The 23,272-nt window shown below is 45.5% G+C and overlaps 1 protein-coding gene across 6 annotated transcripts in view; it reads right to left on the reverse strand.

The window, feature by feature from the left end:
• ksr1a (kinase suppressor of ras 1a) overlaps nt 1-23,272 on the reverse strand; it is a 33,116-nt gene that overhangs the window by 4,709 nt on the left and 5,135 nt on the right. For 2 of the 6 annotated variants that reach the window (XM_021317566.2, XM_021317571.2), the window contains exons 2-18: nt 16,124-16,264; nt 10,334-10,481; nt 9,758-10,247; nt 7,694-7,875; nt 7,403-7,472; nt 7,162-7,245; nt 5,533-5,594; nt 5,335-5,444; nt 3,881-4,046; nt 3,563-3,604; nt 3,246-3,294; nt 3,089-3,152; nt 2,711-2,992; nt 2,425-2,621; nt 2,241-2,337; nt 350-483; nt 15-146 (exon numbers count right to left, since the gene is read on the reverse strand). In XM_021317566.2, the coding sequence (XP_021173241.2) occupies nt 15-146; nt 350-483; nt 2,241-2,337; nt 2,425-2,621; nt 2,711-2,992; nt 3,089-3,152; nt 3,246-3,294; nt 3,563-3,604; nt 3,881-4,046; nt 5,335-5,444; nt 5,533-5,594; nt 7,162-7,245; nt 7,403-7,472; nt 7,694-7,875; nt 9,758-10,247; nt 10,334-10,481; nt 16,124-16,264 (2,450 nt within the window). The remainder of the gene's footprint in view (nt 1-14; nt 147-349; nt 484-2,240; nt 2,338-2,424; nt 2,622-2,710; nt 2,993-3,088; nt 3,153-3,245; nt 3,295-3,562; nt 3,605-3,880; nt 4,047-5,334; nt 5,445-5,532; nt 5,595-7,161; nt 7,246-7,402; nt 7,473-7,693; nt 7,876-9,757; nt 10,248-10,333; nt 10,482-16,123; nt 16,265-23,272) is intronic. The other 4 variants (XM_021317568.2, XM_021317569.2, XM_021317570.2 and 1 more) reach the window with 4 other exon arrangements.

The following is a 23,272-nucleotide window of genomic DNA, read 5'->3' on the forward strand; positions in this document are numbered from 1 at the left end:
TAAACGCAACTTACCCAAAGGCATACACGTCTGCTGCTGTGGAGAAGGGAAGGCGGTCCTCGTTGTTACCCGGGCTCATTTTACGCACGATCTCCGGCGCGAGGTAACATATCCAACCGTGGGGAAGTCTGAGTTTATTCTCACGCCTGGGAGAAAAAGAAAAAAGGATCTTTACGAGCGGGCCATTTCTTACAGAAACAACTATCTGACAAGCCCAAGAGATGGATGCAGGGCTGCCGCTGCAAGCCTCAGCAGGTTTTACAGATGGCTGCAGCCCCCCCCGGTAATAGCGGCGCGCTGGAAACAGAGGTTCGGCTGAGCCGGAGCTTTTTACCGCAGCGTTTCTCACCTCCCCTCCTGAACCACTCCAGAAATCCCAAACAGGCCAAAATCCGTGATCACCACCTTGTTGGTGTCGTGGAAAACGTTCTTGGACTTCAGGTCTTTGTGGACGATGCCTTTGGCGTGAAGGTAGCCCATTCCCTGGATCGAACGGTGACAAGAGCAGGAGACGTTGTGAAAAAGGCCGATGTTCAGACAGGCCTGAGTGCAAAGAAAAGGCTTAAAGCAGCAGGCTAGCCTTACGGTGAAGAAAATGTTACTGCTAACACATATGTGGTGTTGTGTATGGGCCTGGTGTTATTTTTGGAATACTGATGGAATCCCAAGAAATGGATAATGCCTACCCGCTTATTTTTTTTTTTTTACTTTAAGACCTATTCTCAGGCGACTAAGAGACGGGGCTCACAAGCAAATGGTCACCGTTTTAGAGTTGACTGGCATGTTTTTGTAGCTGTGTGCGGCAGCTCAGAAATATATACAAAAACTAAATGATTTGGATCGCTGGGCTAGCTGGTTGAGGAGTCTGCAGTTGTAAAAAGTTACAGTTTCAAAACCACTCATATATTCTGCCATTCATTTCCCAACGGTTTATGTGACCTGCCAGAAAAAAATTAAAGGTATATAGCCCTATAATATGCATATATAAAAAATAGAGAAAAAAACGTTTGATTATGATAAAATAAGGTTATATACACCAAGCCTCCATCTTGATTTTGATTGTCCTTTAGAGCTGAAAAATTTGCTTCATCTATGAATCGATTGTAAATAATGCCGGACCGAGCCTGATCCTCTGCAGTGTCTCGCAGTAAAGCGGCAGCTCGACGTGATGGAAGACCAACCGTTATTAGTTACATACACCGATCTACAAAAACTTCACTAACTAACAGCGCCATATCAGAACATTTACTCAGGTCAGTCACATCTGAGCAATCGCCGGCAGGTTTAGCGTCCGCTTCACTGAACACCAATGTTCATACTGAATTCCCAGCGACATTCCAGTCTTTCCCCTCTTGGAATCATATTTGTTTTTGCGCTTTTTTTCACTGGATCTTGGACCTTTCTTCATTGTTTCGCCTGAAGTTGCTAATAGCCGTTAGCCGATTCCTTGTTTTAACCCCTGCTGCGCATGCGCAGTACGTACTTCCGTTAGTATCGTAAACACGAAAGACTTTGTTTACTAAATAATTGAGCAAAAACAAAGCATAAAACACCAAAATAACAACTAATACACCAGCAGGACATGATAATATTTCATAAACACTTTGTATGCAATCAGAGTGAGCTACTGACATATAAATTAAAAAGAAAACTCAAATAATGGGAATATGCACATTTGAATGAAAGTCTGGTTAGCTCTGCTTTAAGCCTGTTTACTGTTGCCATAACCTGAAGAACTGAGACTTTCAGAATATTTATTATATGTATAATGTATTATAATATTTAGTTTATGCACTATATCAATTAAAACAGCAAGGCGTCACAATGGTGATGCATAGAGAGGAAAAAAGAAATTAAGCTTTTATGTTCACCTACTCCTTTAAATACGTGAAATTAGTCGATAATATATGCAATTCTTGCTACACTGTTAACATGCACATATTCAAATAAAATTAAATAAAAACAAAAACTGTGTAGCCTTATCATTAGAGGCCTGTCCTTTCAATTCAGAAATGAGCGGAGTGGAGAAACCACACAGTTTGTTTTAGGCAGGTTGCCTTCAATATGGAGCTAAAATTCTAGTTGTAACGGCCACCAAGAACATAGAGCACCATTTGTCGACGGTGCATCCAGAAAATAAATGGGACATGTTCCAGGACTCACAGGAGGCCACAAAGGCCAAACAAAAAGGGTTTTTGGCAGCAAATGACCGCGTGGACATGACACACACAACTTAATACCTTAACAATCTCCTGAGCGATTTGCCTCGTTTTATTGATGTCCAAATTGTTCTTAGTGTCCCGAACGACTGAATACAGCGTCCTCCCTTTACAGAAACTGTTGGCAGAGAAAGCGATAAAAGATCACAACAAGTGAAGCACCTCGCTGTAGCGTGAATGTGGTTTTGGTTTTTCCTGCTCTTACCTGGTGATGATGGCTAGGTGGGGTGGAGCCATGCAGGCCCCCATGAAGAGGACCACGTTCTCGTGTCTGGTCTGCCTGTAGTTCATCACCTCCTTCTTGAAGAGCTTCAGGTGGTCCTGATTGTTCCCGTCGATCTCAAGAAGCCTGATGGCGACCTCGCCGTGCCACCGACCCTTGTGCACTCGGCCCCAGCGGCCCTGTGGGACAGAAAAAACGAAGCCCCCGGGTTGTATCGCCTTCTCGGACTGCGAGGACTGCGTGCGTTTTTTTTTTTGCGACTCCTCACCTTTCCGATGAGCTCCCCTAGGTCCAGCTGCTCAAAAGGAATGTCCCACTCCTGCAGGTACACGCTAGTCTGACTGGGCTTGCGGGATATGGGGCCCTTCCACTGGTTTCCGCGAGAGCACGGCAGATCGTCCAGCTCGTCGCACTCACCGTCTGAGCCAATGTTCATCCTCATGTCCTCCCTGTCCTCGTATTCCCCTCCAGGGTCCTGCCCGTCGTCGTCTTCGTTCTCCTCCTCCGCTTCGGGATCTTCGTCCTCCACCTCGATGTCCTCGTCCGCTTCCTAAAAAAAAAAAAAAAAAAAACGAGCAGCAAAAGCAAAAAGGTTTGCGCACAGAAAGACCAAAATGAAACTCTAAAAAGCCTCCGGTGAGATTACCTCTTCATCTTCATCCTCTACCAGATCAGGGTGCGTGTCATCCGCCGGCTGTTCTGCCTCGCTGCTGCGTAAACAAACGACCGATATCAGAGACGGACGCCAAGAAGAACGAAACACTTAAAAACGCTTGACTTTAACCTAGAGCTGTTTAACTCACACGGGGTCCTGGAGGACGTCAGAGTACACATTCGCAGGACTGCAAACGTCTACGGAGAAAAAGGATGACACCGTTTAAAAAGGGCGGCACAGACCACGGCTGCTCATGCAATTCTTCACTATCTCCAGCAGATGGAGACGACATGCTATGAAGAGGCAGCACGCACACAGAGAGGGGGGGGGGGGGGTGGCTACACCTACAGCCAACGTCTCTACGGAAAGCATGCGGGAGGGAGAGAAAGCTGCAAGAATCTAATGGGTGTGGATGATGGGGTATGATGGCGTAAGAACGACTCAGTGTGTCACTCTGGGACTCACCGGGGAAGATGAACTGCTGCCTATGCTGAAAGTAATACGCAGCTTTTTTTTTTTTTTTTTTTTTTGTAGCAGAAAACACAGAGAGGGGGAAAAGACGGCATAGCCGGAGAGATTCTGGGTTAGTGAGGTCGTCATGAAAGCACAGGTCAGTGTTAATGTCCCTGGTGGAAAACAGAAGGCCTGAGAAAAAAGGGGGGGCGTGAGGCCCGTACCGTCATTCCAGAAGGGTAAATGAGTTTCAGCTGGTTTAAAAAGGCCGAAACAATCACTGCGTCTGGACAGGCTGGGCAGGAGGTCTACTTTGTGCATCGGGTTTACCTGGAAAGTTAAATCGGCTGTCTCTGTGTCCCTTGGGCGAAGGGTTCGGTGGAGGGGTGGCACTTGGGGGGTTGCTCTGCTGGAAGGGGGCCGGGGAGGAAGGTGTGGATGAAGTGGTGGAGGAGGGGTTGCTGCTCGAGTCCAGCTGGTTCATGACGGGAGGATCCTGGATATAAAGAAAAATAGTTTAACGAATGAGCATATTACTGCTTTTAGGATTATTTAACTTAGATTCTCTATAACGTTCTTTGAGCTCATCGAAACCAAAAGTCATTTCTTGATTATTACAGTAAGACGTTCCTAATAATACCCATCACTGCTTAGCTTTAAAGCAGGACAAATGGAACGGTGAAACAGACTGAAACACACACAAAAAAAACGATTTTCTCACATTTTGAAAAAAAGTAGGTCATTTATTAAACGGGAACATCCAAGAATTAAACCTCCTGGTCTGGCACTGGAGTGATACTTGCATTGGTAATATAGAGCACTAACACAGAAAAGGGATCTAGGCTGTTTAGATTGTATCAAAGCCTAAAGATAAACTAATCACACTCCTTGGACTTTCCCCATTTAGTTACAACACAAAAGCAAATATTAGGGTATTTTATAGGAATTTTACGTCAGATTGAAGAGTGGAGCATGACTGTGACGTGGAAGGAAAAGGAAACAGGGTTTTCAAAATTTCTCTCCAGATAAATGTGAGAAGTGTGCTGTGGAAATGTATTCAGCATCAGTTTTTTTTCCTCATTACATTTAGGGCTGACTTAAATTCAAGGACTTTGAACAGGGCCTTTCAACGTATGATTGTGCTTCGATTAAAACCCTTTCATTGTAGCTGAAGGATGCTCTCCTGCCGTAAAGTGAACTTGCGTCACCTTTTCAACTCCTTCTCGGCTTGCCATGTATTCAGCGCCATCCGTGCTCTCATAAACTCTGGCCAGCTTCTCTGTTGCTCTTGAAGACAACCAGCCACGCAGTGCGACACCGATAGCAGCCATGGGTTCATGTGGGCTACACGTCTTCAGCGTTGAAGTGAAGGTGTTTGTTTTCCGTCGCGCCTAGCATGTTACATGTAGGCAACAATGCGTTACATTTTGGTCACGTCTGATGAAACCTCCGAGGACCTTACAGAACAGCTACGATCGGGCCGAGATGACATAACCCGCAGATGAACTCTACGATGCTGACCGATTAGGAGCCTTGTAAAGGCAGTTGGGTTGTATTTTGGGATATCAGGTTAAAAAGGGGCTTAGGACGATTTCACACCCCCTTTTAGAGTTCTCCTCGTCAGAAAAAAGTTTGAAAACCACGCACCATTTTACCTCCATTTCACACGCATGTTCTACTTCCTGTTGGCGTCTCTCGTAAAGTTTAAGTAAACAAAAGTTGATGCCTGTGGTAATAAAACGACAGAATGTGAGGTGTTTTTGTATACTAGTGTGTCTCTTTACCTTTTTCGTTATGGCCTTTGGTAATGTACCAAACTGCGGCGCTTCTTGCGGTCGGTCCACAGGGTTGTTTATGTCAGAAGGAACTGACTCGGTCCTCCTAATTTTGGCAACTGCAGGGAGCATAATTACTCAATCACACAAGTCCTGCATAACAAAATGTGTGTGTGGGGGGTGGAATATGAAGCATAAAAGACCTACTTGGTAGAAAGGAGATTCTGCAGGATGGAGCCTCCTTTGTGCATTTGTTGTGGCACTTTAATCTGCACAGACAGTAGGCAGCACATGGTTAGCCCGGCTGCTGTTAGCATGTAGCACCGACACAGCTCCTCGTGTCCAGATCAAGATTAAGTCAAGCCATCGGAGCTTTCTACTATGAAACAGGATTAATAGCTTACCAAGGGAACTTCAAGTTCAACACAAGTTTGTTTTTTTTTGGTGGCATGAAGCTTTGTCACTTCTTTGAAGTGTATCTCATCACCAAAATTGCACTAGAAGTCTAACCTGTTTGTGAACCAGTTTGGTCAGCATCTCTATAACCATCTTTATTTGTCATTAGAGGCATAACTTGCATTCCAATGAAATGTTTCCTCTGCATTTAACCCGCAGTGGGCTGCCGCTGCGTGGCCCCTGGGGAGCAACTCTTGGGCTAAGGGTCTTGCTCGAGGATCCAGTGTGGATCTAGGCCACCACTCCCCTCATCTTAGGTCAGACTGTAGAAGATTCAGGTGTGTTTTTGCTACATGTACGTGAATCTGTTTTGTCTGAATAAGAGACTGATGACTCGTTGTTTTCTCCAGTACTTGTGGGTGCCGGTGTCAGACTCAACCAACTGTGTCTGCACGTTCATATGTGCGTACATCCACCTTAAAAAAAAGGTCTTTTTGCTTCATGGAATAAACTAAAAAGAATTGAATTAAGAATGAATGAATCAATAATTATCAATAATAATCAATAATTCATTCCATGTTTTTTTTCCCCCTTCAAGTTTCACCAGTGTTACAGGTTGGGAAACAGGAACGCGTAGGTTTGAAGAATAGTCATGAGTACAGCTAAACCATCATATGTACTCATGCTCTAGTGGGATCTGCTAAGGTCAACCTTATTTATGCATCAGTCAATCTGAAATAGCTTTTTAAGCTTTTATTCCTGCTTGGGCTGCTGTCTTTTCTGCTCTTTTCTGTCTGCTGTGTATTATGTAAATCTTGCACGAGTGAGTTTTTTTAACAGATGCCAATGGCTGCGTGACGATGACGTGATGGTCACCTTATGCAAACTCCACTTTTAAGCACAAATCCATAGTCAGAAAACCTGACTAACCTCCCTGTGTCTGTGAACGGGAGCCGCTGGGATCTAAAAGACAATCAGCCGGCCCGATTCACGCTAGACTTCGGGCAGCTAAACGATCGCCTTTCAGTCGGGGATGGAATGTCTTCCTTACAGCCTCACGGGGCATTATAATGAGCCAGTTTATACAAAATAGAGCTCATCCTCGTGGTCCCTTAGAAATAAATGATGTACAACAAGAACACTACACAGCTCTCCTTCCTGGATTTGACAGAAACGCAAGTCAAAATGTCAAAAACAGCAATAAACAAACGCAATACAACGTGCAAATAGTTCATCCATTTAATTAATTTAGCCAAGAAACACTATCCCATTTCCATCATTTTAAAATAAATATACTAAATAATATAGTATTAGTCCAAATATACTAATACCCTTCCAAATATACTAATACCCTTCCACATTTCTCACAAGAGCTTTTTGGAAGTCAGATTTTATTTCACCCCGATAGAGCGGCCTTTTAAACCAGAGTGCTCAACTTACCGACAGTGTTTGCATTTAACACCGAACATCATGTTCTTCTGGCACACTTGACATGTCTGGGACAACCAGGACTTGGTCGAAAACCTACAAAACACATAAATTAATGTTACCCCTGCAGTATCGGAGCACTGTGATCGCCATGTTTGTAAGTCGGGAACGCGGCCAGCTTGCTTAATAAGGCTGATAAGAAAATATGTGACAAAATATGTAAAAAAAAGGAAGAAGGGGGGGAGGGGACTACCTGTGCGTTACTGCTAGACCGATGTCCCTTCTGACAGCTTTTGGGGAGCTGCGGTGCAATGCTACGTTATCTAGGCAGGCAAAGAGATGGAGGACAGATAGATTAACAACACGGCTGAGAAGGGTTGAGCCCCACTGTGGTGGTCCTGGTCTCCACAAAGCGGTCTTACTGAAGACCTTAAACCGGACTGAAAATGTGCAATAATATGAAACGTGGTACATAGATGTACATTTAACACAGATTTTTTTTAAACATCTAAACAAAAACAAAAAAAAGAAACAGTTGGCCCACTCTTAATTATGCTGGGCTCCTCACTTAACGTGGGGGTCCCTGGCAGGGTGTAAGGTGCGGTGCTGGGAGCCGTGGTCGCTCCGGGGGTCCGTGCCGGCTTGCCCGGGTATCGAGACGGCGAGTCCTCACATTCGTTACCGTTCACTTGCATGTTCGGCAACAATTTGTTCTTTTTACCGCACCTGAAAGGTAAAACCGTACGTAAAGACAAACAAACAAATCAGCCGGCGTACGAGCTCCTTACAACACGGGGCGGGTTACGTAAGCTCTGCATGGAGCCACGTTGGAGCACCTTAATGGCCTTGGCACAACGACAACAGTGACATCCTTAACACCCACACGGAGGTCACAAGAGGAGCACCAAGCTGTGCCAGATCTGTGATCTGCGCGCACGTGTTCTCACACGAGAGGAGAGACAGCTGGGAAAACAAACACATTCTCCATCTGAACACCAGCTACGGTGGTTACGTAGCATGGTTTCCTTCTATCGCTAACCCCCCCCCCCCCCAAATCAAACGTTACATTAAGCAACAGGATATTGTGGATAATCTTGAGGCCCGTTTGTGTTTCTAGACTCAATCACAACAGAGAGCGAGAGATGGGGGGGGGGGGGGGGGGGGGGGGGTGGAAGCAGAGACTGAGTGAGTTGCCACCCCTGAGCATTGGATTTAGGAAATGCTTCCTGTTTTGACATGACTCATAATCTCAGGGAATTTGTTTGGGATTAGCTCCCCTCGAACAGTAAGAGCAAAGGAGCAGCGGGCAGGATGTTGAAGGGATGCTGCACAGGGGAACGTGAGCGGGATCAGAGGAAATCTCTGCACGAGTCCTAAAACGGACTAATTCATCATTTGGGAGCGAGACAATGAGCAAAACGAGCCCGGCTGGACATCGTACCAGATTCTATTCCTCTCACTCAGCCCACATACTAATAATTGACAAACAAAATTAGCAACTACTTTTATCTATTATTTATCAACCCATTGTTAGTATTATTTAAACTTGAGCTTATTGCTTAAAAATAGACAGCAGAGGTTTGAGAACTTCTACCATTTGTCCACGAAGAATCCTGAAAAGATTCCTGTACGTTCTAGAATATATTCACACAACCGACTTAAATATGAGGGAATAAAACAGCAATTATCTAACTATATTATATATATAACCATATTATTAACTATAACTGGCAGATTCGTTTTTAAGTGAAATAACTGTTTCCAGATACGTCCCATTGAAAGAGTGGAAAAACAGAAATGCTTTTTAAGGCGTGTCGAAGCCCAATCCAGATTTTTGCAGCTTTTTACTGTCTGAGCTGAATGACTCCAACCTTTTTCTAAAGGTCGCAACACATGAAAGAGAAAGGAAAAAGTTCCACAGGTTGTTTCCTAGAATTAGAGGTTGTAGCTGAGTCCAAAAGGAAATGATGAAATCATAAGATTATCCCCATTTACGTTTCAAGGCTTAATACCCTACACTCCGAAAAAAGCGCATCAACATGCAGGTTGTTGGTTAAAGTATCGAGGACAGAAAATGATGTCGGCCCCTAGTTAGGATAAAGTTGATCTGTGGTGAAAAAATATATGCTGCTGTTTCAGTGCTTGACCTGCCAGCCACCGATCAGAGACGATCGACCGATTCGATTGGTGGACCTACGGTGAAAACATTTTTTAGTAATTTCACCCCCTCACTATGACAAAACAGACAAATGCATATGTCGTTTAAATGCTAAATTGGTTTGGCGATTTCTGCTTTATTCGGCTCAGCGGGCGTTTGCAGCAGAACGGGTCCTTTTATGCACAGATTTGTAAAGAAGTAAAATGCAGCTCCGTCAGATTCGGTAGTTTTCTGGTACAATCAGTCGATATATTAGGGTTAGGGTTATCTCATGGCCGTCTGTGCATGCTGAAGCGTTTTGGGATTGTGACGTTTTGACACAAACATCTTAAAGACCTAGCCCATTACTCTTTATTCATCAGAGGGTTCCCGTTCGGCGTTATCGGACCTGACAGATTTTTAAGTGGCATGGGGGGAGGGGTGGGGGGGGGAGTTCGGCACGGCACCTACTTGTTGTTGGGAGGATCCTCGATGCGGTTGCCCAGCTGGGACTCGTGGCTTTTGCTGCGCGTCAGAGAAATGTTGGGCAGCAGAGGCAGCACCTTGTGGGACGGCGGCGGGGGAGTGCAGGGCGGCTTCGGCTTGAGGCGCGTCTTGGAGGGAGGGGTAACGGGCGGGGTGGAAGTGTGCACTTGGAGCCGGGTTGTGCGTGGCCGAGGCATGGGGAACAGATCGGCGAGAGGGCTCTCGCCGTGGCCGTACGAGCCCAGGCCGTCCGGCGAAGGCGCTGCCGAAACAGAACCGGAGCGGGGATGGTGGAAGGTGGCGGAGGGGGTGGATGGGGTGGACTGGATGGTGGATGGGCGCGCCAGAGGCGATGGACTGTGGGGGCGAAGGGGGGTTCCGAGGTAAGGCAGCTGGTCGGCGGTGAGTAGGGAGCCGCTGTCCCGCCTAATGGGCTCGGACAACCAGGAAACACCATCCTCTTTCATTTCACCTCCTGAAAGAGGGAAGACCTAGAGGTAAGTCCAAAGCTAATATACAGAGTCAGTCAATAAGGGGGCCACCATTAGTGAGAAGACCTACCGGATTCAGTGGCACTCTTCAGGCAGGAGAGGGCAGCACCGACTCTAGAACACTCTTCGGAGCTGGACCCCAGTCTTCTCATCGCATCGCTCACCTGAGCTCCTGTCATCTGCAGCAACGCGTCCAGGGACAGCTTGGCCTCCACCGCCTGCGGAGAGAGGGACGGATGCAAACAAATAGAGGCCGCCGAGTCAGCGAGAGTCCAGAGGCAGCAGGGTAGCAACATAACAGACACATCCCTGGGAAGATGCTTTCACCAGAGTAAACATAGACTCCTCCTCAGCTGGGGAAAAAAAAGACAGAAAACGTTAGAAAACCGAGTTAGCAATTCAGACGGGCTTTCACAGCTCCTGGATTCTATGAAACTCACAGTGGTTTGGAGAGAAGATCGTCTAATCATAGCTGTCGGATTATTTGAATCAGAAATATCTGAATTCTGCAGAAGTGAATATGAATCAGTGCTATTTTGTCTTCGAAAAAGGAGGATTAATCAAAAACTGGCATTATATAAACTAACTTGACTGAATTAACAAAAACAAACCCAAAAACAGATAGCACACATAAATCCAGATTAAAGTGGGCAAAGGATCCTATTTTAGCAAAGTCCTGAATGTAAGTAAAAATGAATTCAAGCAGACGGCCTAGCTCACACATGAGTATGCGGGGAATTTTAAAACTTGTGAACACCGCTGGACTTGCTTACAGGGAAATGTGCAATATGCTACAGCCATAGTAGTAGTGTTATAGCATTAAAGTCTTTGAGTCAGTTTGCTAAATCTGTGAGGTTCGACACCCGTTGTAGTGGCCATGCAAGTGTAAATGAATTTACCAGGGTTCAAATGTCCTTTTGGTGTCAGAATTAGGCTAAGGTGGAGGTGATCTCCACAAAGATTAAAAACAAAATAAAAACCTTGGCGCACACATTTAGTCAAATATCAAGATTGACTAAAGGAGATCCAGGTGGAATGATCACAATATGAGCTCCAGAAAAAAAAAAAAATCAGCAATGATAAACGCAGCCAAATACAACAGAGATGGGCTCTTCAGGCTTTAACCAGGCAGATATAGATTATCTGGTTTTGTTTGAGCCGTGACCCCATTGTAACTAACTCAAACTCCTCTGTGGAAATGTTGCTCAAATAAAAACGCAGCAAACATTGAACCGCAGGGTCCTTGCAGTAGGTTTGAACCTAACAGGAAGTGAGGGCTTGCAGGATTATCCCCGCTCGTGTGCATCAAAGCACGTCCCCAACCTTTATCTGCTTTTATTAAACTTAAAACAAAGTGCATCAAAGCGCGGGCTCTTTGATGGCAGGATTACAGACAGATAAGTTTCCATGCAGTTCGTGAAAAGGAAGAAGAAGAATCACCAGTTACCGATCAGACCTGTTCTGGGGGGAAATTTACTCAGATTTTGGTCGTTGGCCAATTCATTTCCTGCAGGACACTGGGTAATGTTTTACATCAGCAAAACAACTATACCATTCAAACATTAGCAAACGCTAAAGCGCCACAACGAACTACATTGTTGCTTTTTATCCACAGACGGTATAGTTAGGTGGAAGATTAAAACTGGCATCACTTTTGTGCACTATAACCCAGCTAACAGGCAAAAAGGGCCTAATAACACTATAACAACACAGAACATTACCAAGAACAAGTCTAAAACAAAGACTGCCTCTTATGTAGGCAAAAATAGCAACCCTCCATGGATCGAACAAGGACGTAGGACCTTGTCCGGCGAATTTGGGATGTTATTCCTCTTCGCATGGGAAGTGCGTAAACGCTTATCAGTCAGGTTAAACCCTTGCTCTGAGAGGGCAAACACTGATCACAGAACTAGGGCAACCTCCCACACTCGTGTGTACACTGTAAGCACAACGAACGCGCAAGCACAGAGGCGGACGTGCAACAACAGTAGCGAGGATGAGAGATGGGAGAATGAAAAAGTGACCGTGAGCCGGCTCTCCCCTTCAAATTCATAACTGCAAATTACAAATAAACGTAGCTGAACAAATCTGTTTAAATCTGTTATCGCTGGTCGGAGGAGGCCAAAGTGCAAGAAAACGCGCCTCCTCTTACAGGTCATAGTTTTTACCATTCAGGTACAAAAACGGGGAAGCATTTGTTATCTTCATGTATACGCCTTCCTGGGTTAATAAACGTAAGCGTTTGAGAAGCCATGAGCTGCCCGCGCCTGTCGTGGACTCACTTCCTGCCAGCCCAAGCGTGGGAGCAGGGATGCTGGATTCCATAAATAAGAAAGCAAAAACCATCGCAGGGTTTATGGACCACCCGTTACATAATGCAGCCCTCATCATGCAAGCCAAGGAGACGCACTGTACAAGCCTTGGTCGGATAATGTGGAATGCTTTAAGTGGGTCAACATCGCGCCACGACGGCAGAACGCCTATCAGAATATTCCTGGCTGTAGGGAACAGAATCACCTCCTATGCTAGTAGTAGGCTTCAGTCAGACTTAACCTTTTTCCATTGTGCCACGTCACAACCACAAACTCCCATGGCTTGAATCGAAGGCAACCAGGATTTTACTAAGCAGCCAAAATAAAGTATTGAAATCCATTAAGATTAACTCCCCACAATCAACTCTTTGCAGAATCATCCTTTGTTGCGATCACAGCTGCAAGACTTTTCGATTGTGTCTTCACCTGCATTCCACCTGGAGACCGAACGTTTTGCTTATTCTTCTTTTCAAAGCTCAAACCCTTCAGCTCAGACTCTTGTCGAGCTGAATGGATAACGATCGTCAACACCAATCTTCAATCCTGCAACAGATTCTTAATCAGATTTAGGTGCGGGCATCCTCACAGCATGACGTTGCCACCGCTATGCTCTAAAGTGCGGAGGGTGAGTGAAGTGGAAGTTTTCCCTCCACACGCAGCTATCAATGCGTAGGCCAAAAGCCTCGTGACCAGAGAAGTTTCCCCCCCTTTGTTTGCTGTGTTCCACACATTGTCTGTGGCAAATGTCAAACTTCTTAAAGCTTTCTTTCAACAAGGCTTTCTTCTTGACATATCATCTAAAATCCACTTCTTTTAGCCACAGCTGAATGATTTCCCTGTGAAAAGTAAGCATTGAAAAGCATGAGGCGTCCCCTTAAAGTATATTTTGTTGTGTACTTGGTAATGTCTGGGAGTGCAGACAATTTGAATGTAGTCTCTCCAAGAGCTGCGTAGGTATTTTTATATTGTTTTTTTGGGGGTCATATTTTCCGATCCTTTCAGTTTCATATCTTCTCTATTACGTTTATCATGCCCCAGCATTTTGCTACGGAGCTGCTACGTCCTAGCCTGGGTGCCATTCCGAACTTAGTCCCGCCCACAACGTTTTAGGTCGGGAAGTTCGGTCTGGCATTGCTCAATAGTAGCGCGAGTATGCTCGCCCAATATCTGGCGGGCCAATCAAATTGTCAGGGCGGGCTTTATACGATGATGGACAGAAGATCAACAGTAACGCAATCAACCACGTTCACCAAAGCGCGCTTGGGTTGAATTTGTTTACAACAACGATGGCTGCCGCTGGAGAGTTGAGGTGTGTAGATTCTGCTATTAGGTCTGTTCTAGAAGATATCGACAGGTTCGTGTGTTGAAGGACTCCTAGGATCCTTACATTCTTTTTGCAACACTGGCAAAAATCGTTAACACTCATCTTCTTATGCTAGGCTAACCGTTGAGTTCCGTTGACAACAACTATGCGTCGCTTAACATACGTCACACACTCTGTTGCTCTTATTGGTTGTAGGTCTATCCAATTGAGTGTAGAAGAATTTTTTTTCCTGGTTCGTTCGAAACACGCCCCATAATCACAGCTCTATGGAGCAGTATCAGACTCAAATTCTGACTAGAATTGAGTATGACCATGTCAGGCTAGCTACGTCCGGCTTTAGAAAGGCATTAAAAAGCATTGGTCGCCTTTAAGGCCAACTTAGGGTGCTGCACAACGAATAGCTGTCCTGTCGATATCCGAGTCGGGGACTCTGCAGCACCTCCAGAGCTACTGTGGGCCTCTTGGGTGCTTCTCTGATTAAAGCCCTCCTCGCCCAGTTCAGATTACGTACGTTTGCAGTTGTGTCATGTTGTTTCCATTTGTGGATGTTGGATTAAACAGCTCTCTTAGAGATGTTTAAAGCTTGGGATATTGTTTCCCAACCTACATCTTTACCCAGATTTCTCCTTGACCCAACTGCCGTGTGTCTGGTACCTCGTGATGCTGTTTCCTATTAACAAACGTCTGAGGACTTCACAGGACAGCTGTATGTATATGGAGATTAAATTACACATAGCTAGGCTCTACGCTGCAAAAACTGAACTAAACATAAGTAACTTTTTCTTGAAATGAGTGTATTTGTCCTGGTTTTGAGCAGGTAAATAAGATGATCTGCCAATGGAGTAAGATTTTTGCATTTAAAATTGGAACAACTCATCTGCATGATCTTTTTGCAGTGTAGTTAGCACTTAGATGACTTCTGAATGGGACTTATACAGAGCAGCAGAAGAAAGGAGATGTTAAAAATATTAAAAATCATCTATTTCCTTTCTCCCTTTTCACAATTACATTCTACTCTGTGTTAGTCTAGCACACAGAATCCCAATTAAGAGCACTTAAGTTTATGGTTGTATTATCGCAGAGGTCCAGGGAGTATGAATACCTTTCTCAAGGCCCTGTACGCTTTTTCAAGGTGAAGCCGACTTAAAAAGGCAAAGCCAGCAAAAGTGAGCAAGACAGACATGAATCAATTGCAGAAAAGGAGACGTCCACTCAGGTATAGAGAAGCCCTATTCAGCAAAGGGGAAACCTGTTAAATGAAAGGAACGAAAAAAGATGCTGAATCTTAGAAGAAACATGCAGGTTGCAGTCAATTCATAAAGACAGGATGGAGGGGAACAACGCACGTTTACAGTAGCTGACGGAAAAAAACACAGAAAGGCAAAACGTAAACTGTGGAAGATGAAAAACCTGCAGGAACATCTGGTTCGATGATGCTGTTGAACAGTAACAAAAAAAAAGGCTTTTTGTCTAAACAAAGGAATTCTTACAAAGTGGTGAAAACAAGTAAAAAAATATATAAAATGTGTGATGAATCACAACAAGACAAGTGGCTCAAACAGTTAAAGAGAATAAAGAGAGACGATAGTAGTTTCCTTACATTTCAGCCCCAGATACTTCCCAGCACTCTGACTCATTAAGCAATCTGAAAACGATCATGTTTAGACTAGCGCGTGAGCTACGTTTTCACGACTGCTCGCCGTCATCCGGAGAGCAGAATCGTGTCTGCAGTTAAAACAAACGAGGCAAATTAATACATTTTACTGCCCACACGAACCTCAAAAGCTGCGCGCAGCTAAAACCCAGGATCGGTCCCGGAAAGCTCCCGTAAAAGCGAGAGGCTTCGGCAAACATTAGCTTTCGCCACATTCCTTATGCACTTGCGAGAAAAGCCATTTGTGGGGCCGACGAGCGTGGGACCGGCTCGGAAACGACAGCCTGTCTGTGCGATCAAGATGCACGCATCTAAAGCCAAACATCTTACAGGATTTCAGCTATGGCTCTCCTCACTGTCTTAGTCTACCGCCATGTGTTGCTTTTTTTTTTATTAAAGCATTGTTAACACCACTACAAGAAAATCTTTTGGCATCGCTGACAGTTTTTAGTTAAATAAGGTCCCTTTTTATCTCCTAGAACGCCGGTCCGGCCCTCCTCGCACACGACGGTCTGCTTCACACCGGCCAGGGCAGACTGCTGGTGATTGGCCCAGAACGGCGAGACGTACCTGGATGAGCTCCGGCCGCAGGTTGACGGTGCGCAGCCAGTCTCGTAGGTGCGGGTAGCCGTCCAGGGCCTCGGGCCTCTCTGCCTCTGGGACTTTCTTTTTACACTGCAGCTGTTTACAGATGTATTTCATCAGCTTTACCTGCAGGGAGCAAAAAAAAAAAAAAAACCAGGAGGGGCAGGTCAGAATGGAGACTGACTTCCCATCAGCTTGTTCTGCACCTTGCTTTGTAGACGGCATTCAATGCGACCACGCTGTAAAGAGCGGATTACCAGTTTGAGCGTGACTGAACTGGTGCTGAGAAAGTTATCATGCTCCACTTCGCTTGTCTTGTCAAAGCATTCGACCCCTTCAACTTTTTCCACATCTCTTCATGTTACAGCCACACGTTTCGACGCATTTTATCGGGAATTCGGTGACAGACCTTCACAAAGTGGCGCATAATTGTGGAGTATCCAGCAGGCAGACCATCAACCTGTGTCTTTACACAGTCTGTTGGGGCTACAAGCTTTGGACTAGGGCTGAACAATTAATCTCATTTTCAATATAATCGCGATTTAAAAAAACGCAATTTCCAAATCGCAGAGTCTGCAATTTTTGGCTATGTAACAATTAGGGAATTAGACACGTCCATTAGGTGTTGGTAAAATGTTTAAAGTGGGTTTGCCTCCACGTGGAAGGGAAGACAGTTGCAGCAGTGAGATAATCTAACTTTATTACTTGTTTTAGAGTTTATATAATCATACATAGCATTAAGTACTGGTCAATCAGTTTAATACATAGACTTGCTTGTTGGTTGCACTTTATGTTCAACAAGGATTGATGTCCAAATCAACTAAAAGCTGTTCTCTTGAACAATATTCTGATTTATAAAAACATTAAAAGTTCTTGTTTTAAATAGTCCTTGTTTACAAACGTCTTTATTTAGACGCCATTTTTGTTGCTTGTGGTCAACGCAGAGAAAAGTCATAATTGCAATTTTGGTTGAAATATATCGTAGGCAGAACGCAATCATTTCTGCTCTGAGTTTAGACGCTGCGGGTATTTTAGCAACTAATCTGCACAATGAGGAAACAAATTGATTTGTTGTTTGTATTTGTTTAAAAAGACATGATAAATTAAACTGGGGAAAAAATGGCATTAAATCGCAATATTAAGAAAAAAAATCGCAATTAGATTATTTTCCAAAATCGTTCAGCCCTACTTTGGACATCTAGAAACTGGAATATTTGTCCCGTCTTCTGGGCCAAATATCTGGCCCCAGACTCTCAGCTGTATTCGGGTCTGGACTTGGACCGGCTGTAGATTTGAGCTGACCCATTCCCTTTGTAGCTCCGTATGTGCGTTCAAGCTTGTCATCCTGAAGGTTCGCCTCAGTCTAACGTGCTTTTTAGCTCCAACCACCTTCCCATCATCTCTGGCCAGCTTCCCTGCCCGTGCTGAAAAGAAGCATTCCTGCCACCATAGCTCTGAGCTCATCCGACCCGCGCGCCGACATGTTCACGCCGTCCTCCACAAGGCTTGTGGAAACGAACGCGGTGAAAGGGATTTCTTATTGCTTTCCATCAACGGGGGCTTACTTCTTGCCGCTCCCTTTAAAAAAAAATAATAATAATAATTTGTGGAAAGTGCAAGGGTTAGCCGTCTCCTCATCCGACTCTTCTGTCTGATCTGTTCTTCAATGAAAGATACCGAGGCCTTCACAGAACAGCTGCAGTCATACAAATATTTTGAAAAGCACGCATTCCTTTTTCCTCCACGTCACGATTATTATTCGCTACTGTGTGCAGGTCTCAAAGCATAACAACCCCCACAAAAAAAAAAAAAAAAGCCGAAGCAAAAAAAAAAAAAAAAAAAAAAAAAAGATGAAATCATTCAGGATGTACCAACAGTTTTTTGCAAAGCAGTGCATATCTGCCTATCGCCACGTTCATTACTCAAGCCCGACTTTAATCTGAGCTGAGGTTTCAGGTGACGTTAGACATAAGATAACCCTGCTGTGTTCAAAGGCTTCTGGAAACGAGTCTGTTGGGAGTCTTATTCTCATCTTTAAAAAAAACCAAAAAAAAAAACCCGTGGGACTCTAATGCTTTCATGTCGAGTGCAGCGGCCCGTTCAGCGAGTATTACAATGAACGCGGCGGTGTTGGTTTGCAGCAGCCCGCATTGTGCAGCTCATCATGACTGTATAGTGTGTCCTTATCTCACGGCCTATCTGAAAAGACTCCATTACAGCAGGCAGCACCTTCAGATGGGATGCTTGCATACCTTTTGAGCGCCGGAGTGGGGGGGGTGGGGGGGCTGAAACATCCACCTGTCAGCCAGACAGGAGACTAGCAGAGCCGCCCCGTGCGTGGCCTCGGGTGGTGGAGAGGGCCTCCAATGAAAGCCTCTCGACTGGAGCATGAAAAGGCTGCAGAAGGCCGGGAGATGGAGAGGATGTAATTGCTCTAGGTGTTGACCCTCACCCTGCTCTTCAGCTTCTGCAGTCGTTCAGTTATCGGCTGCACGAGGTAATTACAGCAGGAGCAGCCTTGTTCTTAACCAGTGAGCAGGGGCAACGCGGTGAAAGCCAGGTGGTCGAGATGCCAGGAAGAGGATACAACGAGCCATCAAGAAATTTGACTCAGACATTTGGTATAGAGTATAAAAACAGATTTTTTTTTATTTTTTATGTAGAGGGGGGATAAAAGGAGAAGGTTGCGAGTCGTATCTCGTAAAGAGCAATTACCCGTGCGGTGAATTTTAAGCTTCGTAACCACGTGACAAAATGAATCGCCGTCTAATCACATATCTCTGATGACTGCAGCGTTCCTCGCATCTGGGCCGGCGTGATCAAACGGGCGAGGTGGCGATCGCTCCGCGTGGCTCACCGGCTCCCGCTCCGCCTCCCTGCACGCGCTGGTGCGGCCCCGGTGACGTCGGGTTACCTAGCAACCCCCTCTTCTGAGTCGTCAGCAACATTTCAGTGGGATTTTCCCATACATGTGAAACGCTAGAGCTCGAAAAAAGAACCCGTCGCCAGATAACGTCACCGGCCGCGGGTCTCGGCCAGAAAACAGCTGCGGCGGCCCTAAGAAAAAGAGAGATGGCCGATCCCGCGCTGATGATACGGGCAACGAGAGCGTCCGTGTTGAAAGCACACGGCTAACTGGGAGATCATGACAGCCCCCCCACCCCCCCTTCTTGCGTTTTATTTTTGGTGCAGAGCGGAGACAACAGCGTTTGACGTCTGGCCCGGAGGTGGGAGGTGGGGGAGGAGAGATGGCGTCAGAGCCCACCTGTCAGCGGAGCCAAACGGCACCATGGAAACGGCCTAATGCTGTGCAGGAGATGAGTGACAGCCACCAGAGGGGAGAGGAGAGGAGGAGGAGGAGGAGGAGGAGGAGGAGGAGGAGGAGGAGGAGGAGGAGGAAAGGAGTCCCAGCAGCAGTCCAGCCTGACACAGCAGACTTGGGGAGCTGATCCCACCGCCTCGGTTGTTTTCTCAAGCCTCTTGCTGACACAGGCAGTTTGGTGCACCTGCCAAGGATAGCACGGGCCTATCTGAGAACCGCAAAAATGATGTTTGCACAGGAAGGTCAGCTTCTTCCTCCCCCCACCCCCCAACTAAAACACACACAGATGCACGGTAGGCATGGGCCGGTATGAGAACGTTGATGTATAATATCGGACCAGAAAATATATATACTACGGTGCCATTAAGCAAAGATCGCAAGGATCTAAACAAAAATGCTTCATCTAAAAAAGAAAAAAGCAACAGTTATTCCCGCTGTAGCAAAGGCAGCATATTGATAATAAAATCGGATTAATGTTACCCAGTTAAATGTATTTCTCCGATTTATTTTGACATCAAGGCTTATAAGCCAAAAAGAGCTCTCTGTTTTTTATAAATTAAAGCCTTGTGCATCCTGCAATAACTGAGTTCGTGACGGCCAGGAGGTTTCCTGCTTCATCCGAAACGCGGACGCAGAGTAACAGGAGAAACGTTGAGAGACTCACAGCATTGAGCCGTAGCGGTCGGACGGCACGCAAAGAAAGAAGGTTCTGCTCAGACGATGTGCTGACAGCTGCAGACCAGAAACTCCTAAGATGTCTTCCGTCTCCCAGAGCTTTAAGGAAAAAAAAAAAATATGACTCTCTTATTTTGGGAGCCTTAAGAGGCAGAACTAATTTCTATGTTGTTTTGGAGCAGAGCTGAACCCTACACTGAATCATAACTGTAATCGCAATATGTGATTGCAGCTGTCTTTCCTGATAGTCGGATATATTTCATGACACCCAAGCCTGCCTTTTTGTAAGTGAGGGAAAAGCATCCTAGTTTTCTTTCAGCCAGCTGACCAGAAGTGTGTAGCAACAGGTGTCGGGACACCGAAGAAAACTCCAATAACTACGGCTCTTTTAGGAGAATGCGTCAACGCTGCTTTGACAGAGAATGTCACGGTTTCGAAATGGTAACGTTTCAAAAAGCCGACACGCCGTTAACATTCTGCAACCACCTAATTGTAACCCGTTAGCCGGACCCCTCTTTCTCACTGCAAAAACGGATCTAAAAATAAGTAAAACCTTCTTAAAATGTGTGTTTTTTTTCTTGATTTGAGCAGGTAAATAAAGGTAATCTGCCAATAGAATACGATTTTTGCACTTAAAATAGGAACAACTCATCTCCATCATCTTATTTCAAGTGCAGCATATCTAATCATCTTATTTTAGGGGGTCAGAATACTCATTCCATTGGCAGATAATCTTATTTACCTGCTCAAATCTAGGACAAAAACACTCATTTTAAGAACATTTTACTTATTTTTACATCAGTTTTTGCAGCGCTGCTCCAATCGACGCGGTGAATGTTAGCCTGGATTTAAAAGACTTTAAAAAAACAAAATCATGGAGGTAAAGCGGCCAGCCCGCTGCTCCCTTCTTGCTGCTAGGAGCGCAAGGCGAGTTGGGGTTGGGAAGGTGAACGGGTGATTCAAGCTGACTGTGTCGACAAATGTCTGCCCAGACGAGAACAGACACAGAATACCAATGAGGTCAAATCAACTCCAAAATGACACATCTCAGGCCTTTTTTTTTTTTTATCCTGTTCTTTAAAAGAGTTCACTTTTAGACCCCGTTTCATCTGTGGTCGTTCATTTCTTCTAGGCACTGCGCTTCTTTTCCCCCCGCCACTTGCTTCCCATGACACTTTAAGGTAAAAACAGCCTAAAAACAAAAACACATTTCCACTGCCTTGCAGCTAGATCAGGCTGATCCTCGCCTCCCCGGCGGAGAGAGCAAATCAGGCCTCAAAATTACAGGATGTAATGCAACTCATCCTGAGTCAGTTCAGGAATAGATCGTGGCCTGCTTTTCGCAGCCCGTTCTTATTGGCTGCGCCTCCCTTGCAGTAAGGGAGGGAGGGTGGGGAGGGGGAAGAAGAAAAAAAAAAAAAAGAAAAATGAAAAACTAAAGGAAACAGAGTCAGGGTCAGCGCTGATAGTCACCAGCGCTGCGTTTCCTCTACACCCGGGTGTCTACCGCCGTCTACTTCTCCGGCAGACACACAAGCAGCGGTTGTCATGTCACAGAGGGCGCCCCCCCCCCCCCCTCCCGCCGATTGGCTTTGATTTTTCCCTCCCCTTTCCTGCCCAGCTCGCTCCTATCGCAGAGCCTCTCTGCGCGTCATTTGATTTTCTTATTTAACAACCAACCCTGAAAATGCGTAGGAAGAAAAGATGTCTAAATATAGACACAGCCACAACAGCTCGCACGACGAGCACACAGAAGGAAGGGAAAAAAAAAAAAAAACTCCCCAAACACCACGAGGAGACAAATAAGAGTGACGTGTTTGCCGTTAGCTGATCAGTTACAGAAAGAAAAGAAAGAAAGAAAAAAAAAAAAAAAGGCCAGCTCCCGAAGAATACCTCACCAAATTTATTTAGGGACGTGCAAAAAATAACGCCGCTATTTCTGTCCGTCTTGATGATGCAAATTATTTTCGACGAGGTTTGAAAACGCAGGAGCTGACCGTGGCGGGCCGAGGGGATGTGCTGGAACTATAAAAGTCTGGAGCGTGAAGAGCGACACCGAGAGGCGGACAGAGACCGGGCTGAGTGAGGATTAACATGTGAAAAGTGAAGTACCAGTTAGCACTCCATTGGAGAGGGCCAGCATCATTATCCTCTCACAGGCAAAGACACAAAACACACACACACACACACACACACACACACACACACGGTTCAAGAGGAACAATAAAGCTCGCCCCAATGAGAGAATAAAGCCAGCTCAAGCCGCCCTTGATTGCACTCCAGAGCAACGTGGGAACTATAACTCGGACCACCTCCGACTTCTGACCTTAGACGCGTCGAGCTAATTCGGCGGCTGAATTAGCGCGCTAGTAATTACAGGCCGCACAGAATGATGGATACAAAACTGTACGCATCCTAAATCGATCGCCGCTCTGCCTGGTGCCGTCGCAGGCGGCGCGTTAGGAATGTGGCAAGACAGTTTGTCAGGGAGGGCTAAAACCAAGAAGTGAAAGGAAAGTCTGTTGGTGAGTTGCAAAACAGTGTGCCAGTAAAGACATAGGAAGTAAAGGCAGTTAATCTTCAAAGCCCCCACACCACCACCCCCGCTTAAACGGAAGAAACCGCTGCAAGGCTCCCTAACTGTCTTAGCAGTGATGCTCACCATCACCCTGGCTATGGGCTTGGGTCACCCGCTGGTGCCAAGGTACACCCTAGGTTTGAGCACTTCCCCTTTCAAAAACCACAAAACCTTCTGCCCTTTCGTTGCCACGGTTTAAAGTCATTCCAACCAGACGCCGCAGGAAGCGCCCGAGTGACCGGAGTTTTTCCTTTTTTTTGTTTTTTTTTTGCCTGTATACGGCGGAGAGAAAAGCGGCGCTCCTACACTTTGCGCCGCACGCTTTGCTAGCTTTTTATGCCTGCGTTTCTCTGTGAAGAACAGCAGCAAAAAGGTATTTTCATTCTGTCGATAAGCACTCGCAAACCTCAATCTACAATAGGTGTTGTAGATTTTAGCTAAGGCCGTGTATATAAAAATAATGACATGAAACGTTGGATAGTATTAGCGTCATTTTAGCAGAAGATGTAATTAAAGCTATAGTTGGTAATCCTGTTTAGAAACACTTTTTCTTTATACT

This window comes from Fundulus heteroclitus, chromosome 11 (assembly GCF_011125445.2).
Source record: "Fundulus heteroclitus isolate FHET01 chromosome 11, MU-UCD_Fhet_4.1, whole genome shotgun sequence".
NCBI lineage: Eukaryota > Metazoa > Chordata > Actinopteri > Cyprinodontiformes > Fundulidae > Fundulus > Fundulus heteroclitus.